Source organism: Gymnoscopelus microlampas (assembly GCF_963454915.1).
Source record: "Gymnoscopelus microlampas genome assembly, chromosome: 5".
In the NCBI taxonomy this organism is placed as follows: domain Eukaryota; kingdom Metazoa; phylum Chordata; class Actinopteri; order Myctophiformes; family Myctophidae; genus Gymnoscopelus; species Gymnoscopelus microlampas.
In genome coordinates, this window is record NC_139942.1 from 41,062,774 (window position 1) to 41,080,045 (window position 17,272).

General features: G+C 42.6%; 2 protein-coding genes across 2 annotated transcripts in view; both read right to left on the reverse strand.

The window, feature by feature from the left end:
- cbln12 (cerebellin 12) overlaps nt 1–1,986 on the reverse strand; it is a gene marked incomplete at both ends in the record, with an annotated part of 2,017 nt that extends 31 nt beyond the window's left edge. The window contains 3 exons of the mRNA XM_084056913.1: nt 1–167; nt 930–1,049; nt 1,690–1,986. The exon at nt 1–167 is cut by the window's left edge and continues 31 nt beyond it. Coding sequence (XP_083913039.1) covers nt 1–167; nt 930–1,049; nt 1,690–1,986 — 584 coding nt within the window. The remainder of the gene's footprint in view (nt 168–929; nt 1,050–1,689) is intronic.
- Nucleotides 1,987–5,357: 3,371 nt separating this feature from the next.
- LOC311045544 (E3 ubiquitin/ISG15 ligase TRIM25-like) lies at nt 5,358–10,184 on the reverse strand (the record flags this gene model as incomplete). The annotated part of the gene is made up of 7 exons (XM_084057449.1): nt 5,358–5,627; nt 5,942–6,213; nt 6,857–7,002; nt 7,287–7,309; nt 8,153–8,386; nt 9,247–9,342; nt 9,699–10,184. The coding sequence occupies 7 exons, from the start codon at nt 10,182–10,184 to the stop codon at nt 5,358–5,360; spliced, it is 1,527 nt and encodes a 508-aa protein (XP_083913575.1).
- Nucleotides 10,185–17,272: the final 7,088 nt, after the last annotated feature.

Here is a 17,272-nt window from a genome sequence, read left to right on the forward strand (position 1 = left end):
GTGGAGTATTTCCAGCCTCCCATCAGGTTGCCTCTCTCCAGTTTGAGGTATGCCTTGTCTCCCCGCTCCATGATCACCAGGCCAGCGTTGGTGGCGGCCTCTCGAGTTACATCCTGGTCCCCGGCAAAGGCTGAGATCATCGGCCAGCCATTCAGCATGAGGCTGACCTAGAATAGGTTGGAAACACGCAAAACAAACATGGACCACTGTTTTTATACTCCGAGTTTATTGGTAGGGGTTAAGGTGTTAACGTGCCATCGTGTGCTTTGTGTGTCCATGCAGGGTTCGATTTGCTGGGGTAAGACATGCCTCTGCTTTTGATACCACTCCCTCGGGTCTTTAATTTTTATCACCGGTGGGGATATGGTAATAATAATAATAATAATACATTTTATTTGTAACGCACTTTATATTTGAAACAAATCTCAAAGTGCTACAGGTTTAAAAAGAAAAAAAAGAAAGAAGAAGACAACAATGATAAAAGACAGTGAAATGAATAAACTTCAAATCAAGTCAGCAAAACACAGTAGAAGTTTAAAAAGAATAAAACAACTACATCTCTATCTAGGCAAATGCCTTGTTAAAAAGGAAGGTTTATTGCTGCTTCTGGTCAGACTGAATTAAATATATGCATGTTCTTGTGGGAAATAATGTCTCATATGGTATGACTTTACATTCAGTAATATCACAATTTAAAATAATTTATGTTAAATATTAATACATCCTCATTTTAGTCAATGACAAGATTTAGCAGATTTACAAGCTCACAATGCATCGCTTTGCGACATGCGGTGAGCTTGTAGACAGGCTATTTATTGCACAACAAAGTACAGTATATAGGGCTTAAGTGGTTAAGAAAATGTCACCACCTCTGTATTTTCTTTACAAATCATGTTCACTGCAATCATCACAGCTGTATTGTTTTTTACCTGTATTGTTTGTCTATTGTAAGCTTTCACCACATGGAAGTTGAAGCTGTAGACCCCTCTCCTTGGTGCGAGGAAGACACTGCTCTCCTGGTCAAACTGATTGCCCACGTTCACCAAGATCTGATCCAAGGGGGTACAATTTAAAGGGTACAGGTGAGATCATATTATGTGATGTGATACATGGCAAAGAAAAACAAAGAACCTCTGTCATGTGACTGGCTTAAACTGCGGAGCTCCTTGAAAACGAGATGGTTCATCTCAAGGGGTTATTCCGAATAAAGAATTTCAATATAAACTTGAATACTAAGATACAACTATGACTGTGGGGTTTTCTTTAGCTCTGTATGGGGTGCCAAATTTAAAAATTAAGTTTAAATGTTCTAGTTAATATATGCTTTCCTCACAATTAGCAAAGTTCTCTTACATTTGAGACAGATAATGTATAAATGTTGACATATACTTGTATTCCTTTCTTACTGTAAGTCGCTCTAGATTAAGAGTGTCTGCCAAAACTGTAAACTGTATGTACATGTACATGTAAAAAACGAATGTAAAAATATGATATTATCTGTAAATGTTATAAATATAAATGTTATGTAAATGTTGTATGTCATACAGTATACATGTTTTTACATTAATTCCTCTCTCAAATGTGAGGAAAATGAGCAGAAAATTATCTAAATGTGAGTAAAGACATGCTAATATTGAATTCTTATGCTGTGAATGAACTGTTGCTTGCATGCACAGTCAGTATACTCACATGATCAAAGTAGATAATCATGGTTCGATTGCTCATGTCCGTGGGCTCATGGTTTGTCTGGCGGGTTGCAGAAAACGCGACCCGGCCTGTGCCGGAGCGGACAGACATTCCCAGGGCGTTATTGGCTGGCTCAGACGATGGCGTTGAATCACAGACTACCAAACACTTCCCCTCCAGGACAATAGGTTCTGTGTCATTTGTCATCTGTGCCCTCGATCCTGGGGGTCCCCAGAACAGCAGTAAACCCAGCAGCACACTAAGGTCAAAGGTGATTGGAAGGGATGACCTGAGTTGCATGGTTGATGTTGTGAGGTTTCTTTTTTCTTTTCTTTTTTAACTGATTCTGTTATGGAGGAGAGTCACTTTGAAAGAAGCAACGTGTACCTAAACATGCTGTGATGAAGGAAATGTTCTAAAATGCCTATCTTAGAGATCAGTCTAGTTCAGAGCAAACATTGGCCATCTAAAAGTCAAGAGTGTGTGGCATGCTATCCCCTTTCTAGCAGTATTATTATTATTATAATTATATTATACAATTAGTTTTGAGAGTGATATTATACAATGATTTATGATATTATCTGTCTAACACTACTGGATGTGTTATTACCTCCTCCCAGTCCGTTTATGCTTAGGATATAAATAGGCAAATTGACAAAACTATTCAACAAATTATATGGGAAATATTTTAGCGCTATTCAGGCATCGGCCACTGTTACTGTTCTACTGAGTGCTGATGTTGTCTCCCCTCACACTGTGTATTGATTCATCACTCCCAGGGTTGTGACAGGCTTTCCACAGTATACTGCGTGCAGGTTAGATGCAAGGGTCAATAGGGGGCAGGATGGCGAGTAGAAATGGACGTGTGGGCGCGTTCCAGTTGAAGAGCTCAGCAAGCACGACCTGAAATGAAGGAAGGCGGGGGAGAAGCAGGGGGCGAGGGTCAGACCAGGTGGGGGGGTTCAGGGAGGGGAAGAAGAGGCCATGTTACATTACATCACTCAGAGGAGGGGTCTTTGATATAAGGCTGATGAAGAGGAAGGTGAGGTTGAGACTCTAGAGCAGTGGTTCTCAAATATTTTCATGTCAAGGACCCCCAAATTTATATAATCCACGGACCCTCATTTGAAAAGATCTTGTCAGAATTGTTTGAAAATAGCCGATCTACAAGCTTACGACGCATTAGTGTGAGCTTGTAGATCGGCTATTTTCGAATAACCGGAAAATAAAATAGGGCTTGAGTGTGCAACTGTTCCTAATTTTGCCAAATCTTTAACCCCTGGAACCCCCTCAAGGTTTTCTGGGGGTCCCCAGACCCCACTTTGAGAACCAGTTACATTACATCATACATTTTGATATGAGGATGATGGGGAGGAAGGTGAGGCGGTAACTAAGAGGATCTGGAGGAAAGGAGAGGGGAGGGGTTGGATGAGGTAAGGTTCTGGATAGGTGTCAGGGGAAGGATGCAGGGTCCAGGAGGGAATGAGACAGAGGGAGTCGGGGAACAACTCCACTGAGTGACCATCTGTCTTTCACACGTAGCCGCCTCTCACGCAGCCGCCCCGCCCTTATAGCGCTCCATAACACCCCCCCATACAAACAAGACAACACACACACACACACACACACACACACACACACACACACACACACACACACACACACACACACACACACACACACACACACATGCGCACACATACACACACATACACACACACACACACACACACACACACACACACACACACACACACACACACACGCACACACACGCACACACACATACATACACACACACGCATGCTTGCACAAACACAATTTTTTCTCACCACATGGAAACAAAGACAAAAGTTTCCATTTTCCCAATTTATTCTATATGTTGGTCAGTTTTTGTTTTGTTTTCTTGCCATGACTAAAATTGTTGATAGATTTTTATATTGTTGATATCATTAAGTGAAACTATCCAGTTAATCAACTCAATCAGTACGTTTCACACTAAGATCATGCACTTTTCTTTCTGCACCGGCCACCTGCACAAGGCATTCAAAATCTTATACATCACTTTCACGTTCATTATCATATCATTATTATATTATGGCATTTTCAAGTCATGCAGTGAAAACAATTGGAGAAGAATTCTCCGTAATGGGCAATACAGAATAATTAGAACATTTAAAAGCTCATTAAAAAAGATCACCTGTTTCCATTTGAAGGATCCACTTCATGTAGTCCATATCACGTGAAAATAACTGAAAGATGGAGTAACGCACCATATATCCTTGTTTGTCAATCCAATCTGCATTTCATAACATGCCACTACTGTATGTCTTAGCATTATCAACCAAATGACTGTACCACAGTACTGATCTCTCTCTCTCTCTCTCTCTCTCTCTCTCTCTCTCTCTCTCTCTCTCTCTCTCTCTCTCTCTCTCTCTCTCTCTCTCTCTCTCTCCCTCCCTCCCTCCCTCTCCCACTTTCTCTGCCTGCTCCTTTCTCGCTCTCTTTGTTACATCCACCCACTCTCCTTCACACTGAGAAGTGAGACATCTGAGCCATTTTAAAAGAGGAAGTTGTTTAGCTTGACACACTCTTTTAAGTGATAAAACATCAAACCTGATTGTCTGCTTTGAGGAATAGAAATATATTTCTGTTATAAACTATTCCCAACACTCCCCTCTGCAACCACATGTAAACTGCAGCATTTACTTTCATCGTTTTTTTTTTCTTTACATATGGAATATTAGACTATCTGTGGTCTATTCTATTAGATATAAGGGTATGAAGCTTTTTGTTATATAAGCGCATGTAGGGCCCATTTGGAGTATGTGAGACAATTCTATAAATAATGGGGATGAATTGCTTATGACCTAGTCTATACAAAGTACCACAATAGGAAATAGTTCAAAATATTCAATTCTGGTATGAAATAGCATATTTGTCACTAGAAGAGGTCTCTGACAACGTGTGGTTTCAAAGTGAAGTCAGTATTGTTCAAAACACCTAAACATCTTCAATCACAAAGCAACAATACTTTTTTAGGACTCTGTTATTAGTTGCTTTGAAACAGCTGTGCAATTAATATAATATAGAAACCTTATAGTCTTATTCCAAATAATTAATTTCTTGGAATTTCTCTCTAGATACCGCAGATCATCTGCGGGATCTATGTACAATATCCCCATCTTATGGTCAAGGATGTTACTGCTGATCCACAGTTGTTCCCATGTCAGAGATTCTAGCAAGCTGTACACAGTTAGTTGGAATACACCACTGGCAATGTACATGTACATTGTCAGCTCTTAGTTCTCCCTTGGAAACAAGCTCCATCTCAGTGACATTGAATGGTGCATGTGTGGATGAGCACACAGTGGACAGTCCACTCCCCTTGGTAATGCTTTGTGAGCTTGTAGATCTGCTATTTTCAGCATGTGACACCGGCACGCAACTAAATATAAATCAGGGTAATTGTTTTTCCTTTGCTGAAACCGTAGGAGGGTTTAACCATCTATATACACAGTCAAATCTAACCAGTATAACTGTCCATTTTTACACTCTCAGAGTTACATCAACACTCAGGATTTTGCTGTGCAGGCAAAGTCCTATCCACAGGACAAAGCTGAGCCATGATCTCCTCTTTTGTCTCTCACCACATGCTGGTATCTCCTGGCTCAAACTTTGACTATGGCGACACGGCTGTTGAGCTCAGCCTTGTAGAGTCCAAAGCCCATGCACACAGGCTGGGTGAAGGTTGTGTAGAAGGTGTGGAGGTGGGCTAGGCTGCCGGAAGGCCCCATCTCAGAGAAAGTAATGGTTCCTGAGCTGTAGTCCAAAGCTACACCCACACGGTTGCCAGCCATTTGGCATGAGAGGCGAGTCTTTCTCCGGCTGTGCCAGGCAGCTAGCTTCCTGTCGCGTTGCTGTGTCAAACTCCATGACACCTACACAATGGATGGACAATCTTAATGTGCAGGTCTACAGGATAAACACATGTACATTATGCATATATAACATCAAACACGCTGACATACTGCACATGTAATACTCATTCTAGCGTGAATGGTCATCGTCAATTTATGTCAAGATCTAGGATTACAGTACTATCAAATGTAAAGGGTATAACTGGAGTTACATTAAAAATGTTGTTGTATTGTTCTGTACTTTTCCAATGCATTAAATATGGACCAGATCCAATGTGCACCACCACAACAAATTCCTGGACAGCTATGTGTGACAGATTCAAATGAACATATACCTTGTTGTTCCCAAAGGCGTTACCCTCTTTCCCCTTGCGGCCAATGCTTCTGTAGCAGACACCAATATCCCAGAATCCCTCTGCCTCCAGCTCCCAGTAGTGGGTCCCACACGAGAAGGTCTGAGCAGTGAGGACTTGAGGCCAGTGGTCAAAACGGTCCGGATGATCAGGGCACGACTGGCGTTTTTTAATCCGCGTGGCTGAACGCAGGTCATCTGAGATGTTCAGGAGAGGATGGGCTGTGTTTGTGTCCAGAGACAATGGACTGCTTACTGTATCACAGGAAAAGAACAGGAGACTCAGCAGACTCATAAATAAAAACAGACTTTATGAAATGCTGACAAAGAAAATTGCCATCCAAGCTAAATGACACGGGCAACTGAGTGGATGGTTTATTTTCAAGACCTCTCACCTTTTTCTAGAATCATTTTGGGTCAGGGCCACAAAGGGAGAATTGATCTATGAAAATAGCCAGCTTTGGCCTTTCTAACAGATTGCATGGCCATGTTTCTAATTTGCCTAAATGCCAGGAAGTCTGCAGGGGATCTAGATTCTAGATAGTCACACCTTACGCCAGGCAGCATTTTGTTGTTGTTGAAAGAGCACTGCCAGCTATAAACTGTTAAATTCCAAAGCGCTATACGGTAGTATTATTATTATTAAAACAGGATTTCCTTGTCACAGTAGAGAAATGTTTTCTTTATGATACTCATTTATGCTTTGTTGGTGTCATTATGGCAATGACTCAATTGGATTGGATTTAGTTTTTTATTTGTAAACAAAATAAATTATACTAAAAATGTATAATTTTAAGTATGATTATTCTTTATTATTCTCTTAACAAAGGACTATCATTGACAAGACAAATTATTTATGATACATATAGTAACCTGGCTCAGCATAACTGTCACTCACAGAGTTCTCTCTTGAGCTCGCTGAGGCAGCGCAAGGTCTGTGTGATGAACTCCCGATACTTGTTCTCCATGTCTTCCAGGATTAACTTCCTGTCCAAGATGTGGGGATCAGGGATGAATAGAGGGCAGTTCAGATCTGCAAGTAACCTACAAAAGAACAGAACAAATAACATAGAAAACAGAGCGAAACTGTAGAATAACATTAAAGTTAACTGTTCCTTTTGAATGACTGCAATGTTTGCTTCACTCTCTCTATCTCTGTCTCTTTGACGCGCGCACACACACACACACACACACACACACACAGACGTGCGCGCATACACACACACGCACGCACGCACGCACGCACGCGCGCACGCACGCGCGCGCGCACACACACACACACACACACACACACACACACACACACACACACACACACATTGACTTACTTTGTGTCATCTGATTGAAAAGCCTACAGTGGGGAGAGGAAGTTGAGGACATAAAAAATGATGCGACAAGCAGGGCATGATAAATATATATTGAACTGTAACACAAAAATGATATTAGTCTATATATCCCAGATCTATAACCCCAAATCTTTGTGTCTGCAAAGATGGATAGGAGATTCATCCAGTTAAACATTCAGTTTGGGTTGTAAAGCACACACATCTCTAAATAAACAGTATTACACATTTTACAAGTTAGCAGGTATTTTAATCACATTTTAATCACACTTAAACACAATTCACAGCTTTGTATAATTTTCATTAAGAATGCCGATGGTTACTCTTTTGCTGTGTTCAGTCTCGCCTTCGCAATTTCACTGCATAACACTTCGCAAGCATTTTCTTTTGTCACATGCTGTACTGCTTATAGCCATCTGTTATATGAGTGATAAATACAGGACCAGGGGCAAACACTATACAGTTGTATTTTGATCTGCATTTATTTATGTATGTATTGTTGTTGTTTATTTGTTTTTAAGGCTACCAGATGGGAAGGGCTTGCCACAAATGCTTGTTAGAAGGTTAAAACCATCACAGCAAAGAATTTAACCACTTACACCCTATATACTGTACTTACTCCCCCAGTGCTCTATACTAGGTCCACTAGTATTTCCCTCTTCACCAAAAATTGCCGATCTACAACCTCACAACGTGTCGTGTTTCGATGCGCTGCCAGCTTGTAGATCAGCTACTTTCACTGAATGTTCGCCCCGAGAATAGGGATGCAAGGGTTCAGTTCACTACATTTTGTAGCTGAAACACCTCAATACCACCATGCATTCATTTGTTTTACAAAATCCATGACTTACCCAGATGAGCAGGAAGGGGTCGGTCTCTCCCAGGAGTGAGGCGAGGTAATGCTGGATGCTTTGCGTCTGGGTAAGATCTCCCCTGACCCTACTACAGTCCTGATGCACACGCTCCATGGCCTGATGTCGCTCTCTCATGGTGGTGTCCTCCAGGGCAGCCACCAGCGTCTCCACCTGAAGCTTGAGATCAGAGCCAAGCCGCTTCACCTGAGCATTGCTTGCCTCAGACGAGTCCTACAGTGAATGACATGACATTAGCTTGCCCCTCTCCAGGATATACAGTACACGAGAGACGATGTGTGGCTATAAGGCCGGAAGTATCATCAGGGACATTTACCACCCCGACCATGGTCTGTTCGAACCACTGCGGCACCCACGGCCAGGCAAACGATACAGGAGCATTGGGAGCAATACCACCAGACTTCTGAACAGTTTTTATCTATCAGCAATTAGACTGCTGAATAAGAGCCTATGGCCACTGCACAGTGAACTGAACTGTGTTTTTAATGCACAGACGGATCTGTGTTTTAAATAGACTCATCTTTACACACATTCATGACTCTTAAAGTATTATGCATATTAGCCACTTTTTTATGCACTTCATTCTCTATGCTCTAATTCTCTATCTATCTTTTAACTGCATTGATGGGCCTGCAGTGCACAATTAAGAATTTCACTTATGTTACTTGTAATGTGATGTGACAATAAAGTTTGATTCTGATTCTGATTCTGATTAACGGCACTTAGAACTGGTGACTTATGATTGAAATACTATCAGTTACTCTCTGTGCATATTTGATGGTGGGGTTTGCCTATTTTTAAGTTCAAGAGGATCCTCTGTGCTAAACAGAATGAAGCAATCCAATACAAGATTGGCTCTTGTGGTTAAAAATGTTATGTGGTGATGGATTTGTATGCAGCATACAGGCCAAACTCTACACAGGGTATCTTTATTCAGCATTTTGTTATGCAGTTGTATAGACAAATCCACAGAGCGTTGCGGTGTCAGACTCCTGCTGCGGTGTGCATTCTGTTATGATTGCGCCAGGGGAGTGCTGGATTCGTCTATAGAGTCAGTAGGTCTCTCTACTCACCGCCATGGTGCAACCAATGTTCTGATGCTCTGTGAGTATCTGCTCTCCTTCTTTCAGCTTCTCCTCTGTTTTCTGGAGGAGGCTTTGGAGAATAACCTATGGAAAGACACACGCATGTCAACGCACATAAACAGACACGACACAACAGACACACGAGAATACAAGCATCCATACATATATGCAATTGCAAACACATTTTGTGTCTCTGATTGTTGTTCGCCAGTGTCTTTTGCATCTATCTACAACCTCACAATGCTTCGCGTTTCCACACATTGTGAGCATGTAAATCTGCTATTTTTGGTGCAAGGGGTAGGGTTAGTAGGATTGTCTGTTTGGCCTATTATGACTAGTGTTTTTATGTGTGCCCGGAAGCATTATGTTTTTGGGTGTTTCAACATTGTGAATGCAATATCTCAGGAACACCTGTGTGTGTGTGTATGTTTTGGGCTAACCTTCAGGTCATCTTCCACCTGTTTCAGTGCTTTCACTGAGTGTTGAGCATGGCCTCCCTCCAGCAGACAGTCACCGCACACGTACACCCGCTCGTCGGCACAGTAGTAGCGGAACATCTCTGCGTGTGTCGGGCACCTCCTCTGAGAGAGGTCCCCTAGTGGATCCACCAGCGGGTGACTCATGAACGCTGGCCTCTCCAGATGGGGTTGCAGATGTTCCGCACACAGTGACACCTCGCATTTCAGGCACAATTTGACGGCCACCGACGGCTGCTCCCCCGGGCAGCAGTCGCACAGCACCGCAGTGCCTTCCTCTTGGCACTGGGGGCAGGCGAACTGACCTTTGCCCTCGCCCTCATCGCCGTGGCCACCCCAGGCCTCCCGGATGCAGGCGGGGCAGAAGCTGTGGCCACAGGGCAGAGGACGTGAGTGGCTGAAGGTGTCTCGGCACGCAGAGCAGGTCAGCTCCTCCTCCAGGGACGCCATGTCGGGGAGAGGGAACAATGGTTTGGGGCCACGCTACTGGCGGGACCTGTCTTTGTGTGTTCACTGTTACTGTATGTGTGTTTCTGTATATTAGACAAAGAAAATGAAAGTTGTAAATTTGCTTCTAATCTCAGTTTATTTAATCATAAGCACAAGAGCAAACATGTAAAATACTGACACATTGGTTATGTCTTGGTTCCTAATGAAGGTATTAGATACAGCTACCATTGAAGCCCTCATTTACACTCCAACTCACTCAGATCAGTAATCCAGTCTCTCCCCAGGGCTTTGCCTACGGCTATCTATGAATAGATCATCTCGCCATGTAAGTGGGCATTATGAAAGACAAATGGTTACAGTACAACCCACAGGACTATTGGGTTCATGATTTTCACACAAATCTGATTTGCCCACATAACTTTGTGAGCAATCAATAAGTAGAGAATACTATGACCTACTGGCTATCTCACTGGGGAGAGAGCATTGTAATACTGACCAGTTAACCCCACACAATCCCAACCTGTTGCTGTTCAAGGGATCAGGAGATCATCCTTACCAGCTTGATGGTTAACATTACTTTACATGTGCTCTGGTCTTTCATTGTCACCCACTAAATCAAAAAAAAAAAAAGAGATCACATTTGTAATGAACGAATCTGGAAAGGAAAGGAGGATGTATGTCTTACCATTTGCCATCCTAGTGTTCATAGAGAGCAGCCTGCTAAGCGCTGTTTGCCGTCTGTGTGTCTCCTGGGCTCAGTGTTGATCATTGAGGCTAATCCCACAGGATTCCAGTTCCCTCCTATGACTGCTTAAACATATGGGTGCTGACCTCTGAAGGATCATGTGACCCTGAGAGAGAGAGAGAGAGAGAGAGAGAGAGAGAGAGAGAGAGAGAGAGAGAGAGATAATGCAATTATGTCATGTAGACAGGTGTCCCTTTTTGGAGGCAAAACCTGTAGATTTTCACACAAAAGCAAAGGTAATTCAGAGCAGGTGGAGAACCCAAATTAACTGAAGTATACACTGCAGTAAAATGCTCAGAGAGAGGGGGGGGGGCGCTTCTGTACTGTACATTATTATGTAAAATATATTTAAATTGCTTCCTCCAACAGATGTTCAGGTGTCTTAGAATGAGAGGAACTGTTGTACTCAGACCGAGTGAGATAGGCCTAAACCAAGTCTAACATAAACAGTGATCAGAACTACTGCTACAAGAGACTTCTTTGCATATTGCTGCACTACATAGATGCGTTTGATAAAAATAAACAGGTTGGATTATACAGGAATAAGTCAGACTGTTCACTGTTGTTGTTTCCCCAAACACTTCAGGAAGAGATGTGAACATTGAGAGCACCAAAATGGAGTGGACCAATATGTTTGAGTTATCTTTCTGTGTATTGTTGCCACTGTCTTGATGTAATATGGCCTGTCTTTAAATCTGTATAGAAAATCTACTGACATGAATGAATGCAACAGCTCAATGTGAGGTGAATTATTATGGTACTATAGTACAGTAGTTCAGAGACAAATTGTGGTTTGGAATGTAAACCACTATGTTCTGGTTTGATTTGCAGGACTGATGTAACTAAAATGACTTTAGTTCCATCATTCTTGGGCATTGGATGAAAGAATCTATTTAAAGGCCGCTATACGTCATGCGTCTCACTAGCCAATCCGAGCACACTCTTTCAACGTATTGTCACGTGTCACGTGAGGCTTGACCAATGTTAGCTTGGCCGAGGGGGGGTGGGGGGGGGGGGGGGGGGGCGGAAAGTGAAAACATAGTCTCCTGGCGGAGACAATGAATGTATTCATGCACAACAAAGGTCGGATAGCATTTCTTTGTCTCCAAGGTGAGGGGCGGGTGCATTTCTCCTTTCCGACATTTCGCCTTTCCGACGTTGACGAACCCTATACCTAACCCTAACCCTAACCCTAACCGTGGTGAGATGTCGGAATGGAGAGTGAACACCGTGAGGGGCATCTACTGGCCGAAATCAAGCTGCTGGGCTGGGTGCTGTCTGGTAAAATCATGGTAGCAAACACCCTACTGGGTGGGAGAAGAACCCGGCGCAGTGCTGAGAGGCAGGGCCAGGTTGGTCGATGGTCAAGCTATTATAGTCGCTTTTGGGTCTCTCAAGTGGACACCCCGTAGATGGTGAAGCAGGAGATAGTGATGGCAGTCTCCCTCTGCCGTTCATGACCAAATGCCATCCTGCTACTGCTCTGTCTGTACCTCCATCACTTTCACTGAGGCCCACCTACAGTAAGGTCCGTCACCGTCAAGGTGCACATGAGCCTCCTGGGGCCCAACGCTTGGAGACACATGCTGGTGCTGTTCAGCTGGTGTGGCACGATTGGAAGAACTATCATGCCTCCATACATAGAGATACATACATAGAGAGAATACTGTACATAGAGAGGAGGACAGGTGCCACAGCAGGAACACAAACAAGGCGGAAGACCCGGCTCAAGTCACAGAGCTTCTGGAAAAGATCAACTGGATGGTTGCGGGGAACAACATCTTGCATCTCAACACAGTACAGACAGGGGAGTGGGAGGAAGAGGATATTGTTATAGCGACCATGCCTACTGGGGAGTCGCTCATTGACATATTTGAGGAGGTGTACAAAAGGAGAGCGGAAGAGTTGCTGGAGAACATCAGGAGAAAATTCTCATTAAGCCTAGCTGAGCCCTTAATGTAGATATGAGAGAGAGAGAAGGTCAGTTAAATTAAAATACTTCTGTCAATGGTTTACATTAAAAAGTATGAATGACCTTTAAACTACTACTTTAGACCCACTTAGATAAAAGACGTGGTCTATAATAGGGGGGTTCTTGAGTGGCACAGGGGTAAGGTTCCTGCCCACCTCTGCAGAGATTAGGGGTTGAATCCACCTCGGACTAGGAACGTGAATCCTCCGTGGTGCATCTGGCTTGGCTGGCCTTTCCAACAAACAACTGGCCGTGTTTGTGAGCGGAAAGCTAGGTGGGAAGGGAAATGTCTGACTCATGAGTGTTAAACTTGGATTGTAGTTCATAAATTATAGTATGCATGTACTATATTGTATTTGATACACGTATCCAGGGCTTGAAGTTATCTAGCATTACGCCGCAGACATTCTTCTCTGTGTAAAAGCACTGAGGTCCCAAATGGCAATCACGACTCCCTTAATGTGATTTTTTTTACGAATAAAATTACATTTTGTTCAATCTGTATGCTGGTAGAGTATGTTAATACAATATAACTTATACAATTGGGGTGGTTGTATTTTGTCTCCCTGCTCTTCTATTGAGACATTTAGATTGTGTCAAAGTTGTCTCACCTAGACACAGGATCTGACAGGAATTTTGACATGATGGTCAAGATTCAATTTATCCCCCGAGCAAGCAGGCAGGCTCTATTAGCTAAATGGTAAAAATGTCAGCACTTGCGCAGGAAACCGGGTTCAAATCCGGGGTAGAAGAGGAAAGTTACATAGTGCTGCTTTAATGCATGTAGCTTTTAGAACAATACAAAAATACATTCTTGCGAAAATACTTGTACCTACACAGTAACAGTCGATAGCTAAAGATTGAACAGGGAGGCCATGCAACTTTTAGACTCTATGACTTCTTTTTATGTATTGCAACATTTTCTTTTCGAAATATAAATATTGACACACGTAATGTTCCAGGTTTCCAGAAATATTTCTAATTTCTATTGAGAATGGCCTGTCTTAGCTTTTCCCCATGTCCATGTCTGACTTAATATGGTATGGTTATTACAGTATGGTTATTACTAAAGCTGTTGTCTCACCAACACACGCACACACAGCTTTATGGCCTGCATAACTTTATAGGTGTATTATCTCATACTGGCATCCTATTCATAATGCAATGTGGTGCTAGCTGGAACGACCAACATTGGTTTGCATTTGGCTGATGCAGTCAAATGAGAATGCCAAATGAATCATTCAAATGTGGATGGAAGACAATGTAACATCTACATCATGTACAGTACACTTTCTCTGTCAGAATAATTCATCATGTCCACTATTACACACATGAGAAGGTCAGTATATGCCAGAAAGGTGTAGAATCTTTATTTACTAACTTAATTTGAAAGAAATGTAATGCATTTTGTTGTGTCATAACAATAAGATTGAAAAACACACTTTTAAGACAAGCATTCAACATTTCCTGGATTTCAAAATGTTCTGTGTATTATGACATGTCATTTTATATTGCTAGATTGAGTAATAACTTGTTGCCTTGCTTATTAGGAACTACGGGTGGAATATAATTAAGAAGACACGCCAGGTACTGAGAGAGAGACAGCTGAAAGAGTACAGGGATAATTGTTCTCAACTGCATCCAGATGAGGGCTATGAATGAAAGTGAAAACACAACCTTTCAGTGTTTCTCAGATCCTCCTTATTACAGAAACACCATAGGCATTGTAATAGACTGGATAGTTGTCTTCATTGGACTCCCTGAAGTCTGCTTGGCCGGCTACGCTCTCATTCGGCTCAGAAAGGAACGAGCAGCTCCGGTCCTTGCAATCAACCTACTCCTGTCAGACCTCCTCCAGATTGCCATCACCATTGTCTTCATCATCACTCGGTTCTTCGACGACACGTTTGAGCCTTCAGCCAATGCTCGCAATATCGCACGCTTGTTCGTCCGCCTGGGCCTGATTTCCAATTTGGGGTTCATGTTGGCAATCTCTCTGGAGAGGTACCTTGCAGTGGCCGTCCCAGTGTGGTACCGCATCAGGAGCCTCACGTTCTCCATCCTGGTCTCCATTTGTGTGTGGAGCCTCTCAGCGATCTATTCAACATTGGATTACATCTTTCTGAGCAAGAGTCCAAGGTTCTCCTTGCTGCTGTTCTCCTCAATCTTCCTCCTCCCGGCACCTTTCATCGCAGGATTCTTTTTTGCCACATGGAAAGCCCTCAAGGGGAGCATGTCTGTGAGAAATGAAGGCAGGAGGATGAAGCGTGTTCTTGGTGTTCTAGGTCTGGTCTTGGGAATCTACACAGTCTTGTTCCTCCCCTTCAGCATAAGGAACTTCTACTTTTCCATGAAAGATGATAATTCAACCACAGAAGACCCAGTTAGGGATCTGTCCTCTGTTCTGACCAGTGCACTGGTCTATCTAAGTCCCTTGGCGGACCCACTCCTCTATATTTTCATGAGAAAAGACATAAGAGATACCATGATAGCATTCCCTTGCTGTAAGACTTTGCTGGTGAAGATCATGAAGAAGGGTCAGGGCAGAACAGAAAGTAGCCATGGGGAGAGTCCTTCAAATCCTGTGGAACTAGTATCCATGTCATAATGCAAAAGTGTGTGTGTGTGTGTGTGTGTGTGTGTGTGTGTGTGTGTGTGTGTGTGTGTGTGTGTGTGTGTGTGTGTGTGTGTGTGTGTGTGTGTGTGTGTGTGTGTGTGTGTGTGTGTGTGTGTGTGTGTGTGTGTGTGTGTGTGTCTGTGTGTGTGCATTTGTGTGTTTTTGTCTTGTGCAATCAAGTTGTGAGTTTGTAGAAGGCCTCTGTCCTGTGTATGTATGCTGCTTTGAATTGCTTTGGATATTAATGCCGTTTGTTTGATATTTTTCTGAGAAGACAAAATAAATACGATACAAGGTGATGTAGCTGATCCACAACTAAACTCAGCCTCACTGCAATGTTGACTGTAGATTTTGGTCCTTGAGAGACACCTAGTGGGATGAATGTTATATTACATATAAACCATGACCTTAGCAATACAAATTGCTTACTGCATTGTGGTTCTCACAATGCTGTACACATAGCAGCATGTCCATTCTTTTAAGATAATCATGGCAAGACCACATTTCAGAATTAACTTAATTAAAGGCTGTATCCTTGTGGTTCTCAGCTTATGCAATGGGGCCAACATTTTGCAAAAACCTTAAAATCAGGGGCCAACAGCCAACAGTATTTTATACGGTGTCACATGGCAAAACTAGCTGGTCTACAAGCTCACAATGCTTTCTGCGCTGGTGTTAGAGCATCTCAAACCCCACTTCTGGGTCCCATATGGGTCAATAGTCCCAGCACACTGTCTGAAAGACACTGCTTTAACACTCTGAACACCTGGTCACAATTTACAAGACCTGACCCATTGATGCTCAGTGTCAACACATGAACACAAACACATAACTAAATCACATCTGGGGAAGTTCAAAGGAAGATTGCTATTAAAGATGTGTTGTTCACATGGATGGATAAAGGTGTGTACTATTTGAGATATTTTCGCCTGTATATGTTTGTGTTGTAAATATCTGCTTCAATTGTAATGTGATCTTTTGGTCGGTTTTTAAATTGCTGCACATCAATGGCCCTATATGGCATTATAATAATGTCTGCAATTCAGAGAGGAATTCCACACAATTTAGGACTCATAGTCTCCTTTTCCCAATGAAAGTTTAGAATAGTGTGTTTTAATATAAAACACTAAATTGTTTCTGATTATTAATGAGAGCCAGAGTACCACAATCCAAACTGTTAAGCACCTCCCATAAATATTAACCTGCAAAACACGTCTCTTGGCTGTCTCTTGATTCTAGACTGCTTTCTTTGTCTCTTAGCCTAGAAATGTGATTTTTTTTTGCGTTTCACAAAATGTTATCGCTTTAACGCTATTTCAAGTTATGATGGATATATATACAAAATAATGCTGTAACTAGCCTACAAGCCAAATACATGTTATTATTTACAAGTAACTTCAGAACTGGACATGAACGGGACAAATAAAAGAAAATAGAAAAGATAGCAGGTCTAGTTGAAGTAAGCACCCCACACGCGCACACACACACACACACACACACACACACACACACACACACACACACACACACACACACACACACACACACATCTTTCTTGCATGCATGGGTGCCTTGTGCCTAAATCATCAAAATTATCCAGGTTCCTGAATCCTACATTTTATGTAGCCTAATAGGCTATGTGTGGGCCCCAGCATGCTATAGGCCTATGTGACATGCACACAAAAAGTCAATGAGGTAGTCATGGTCACTGTGTATCCCTGCCTGGATCTGGGGACCGTCTGGCTATGAAAGTC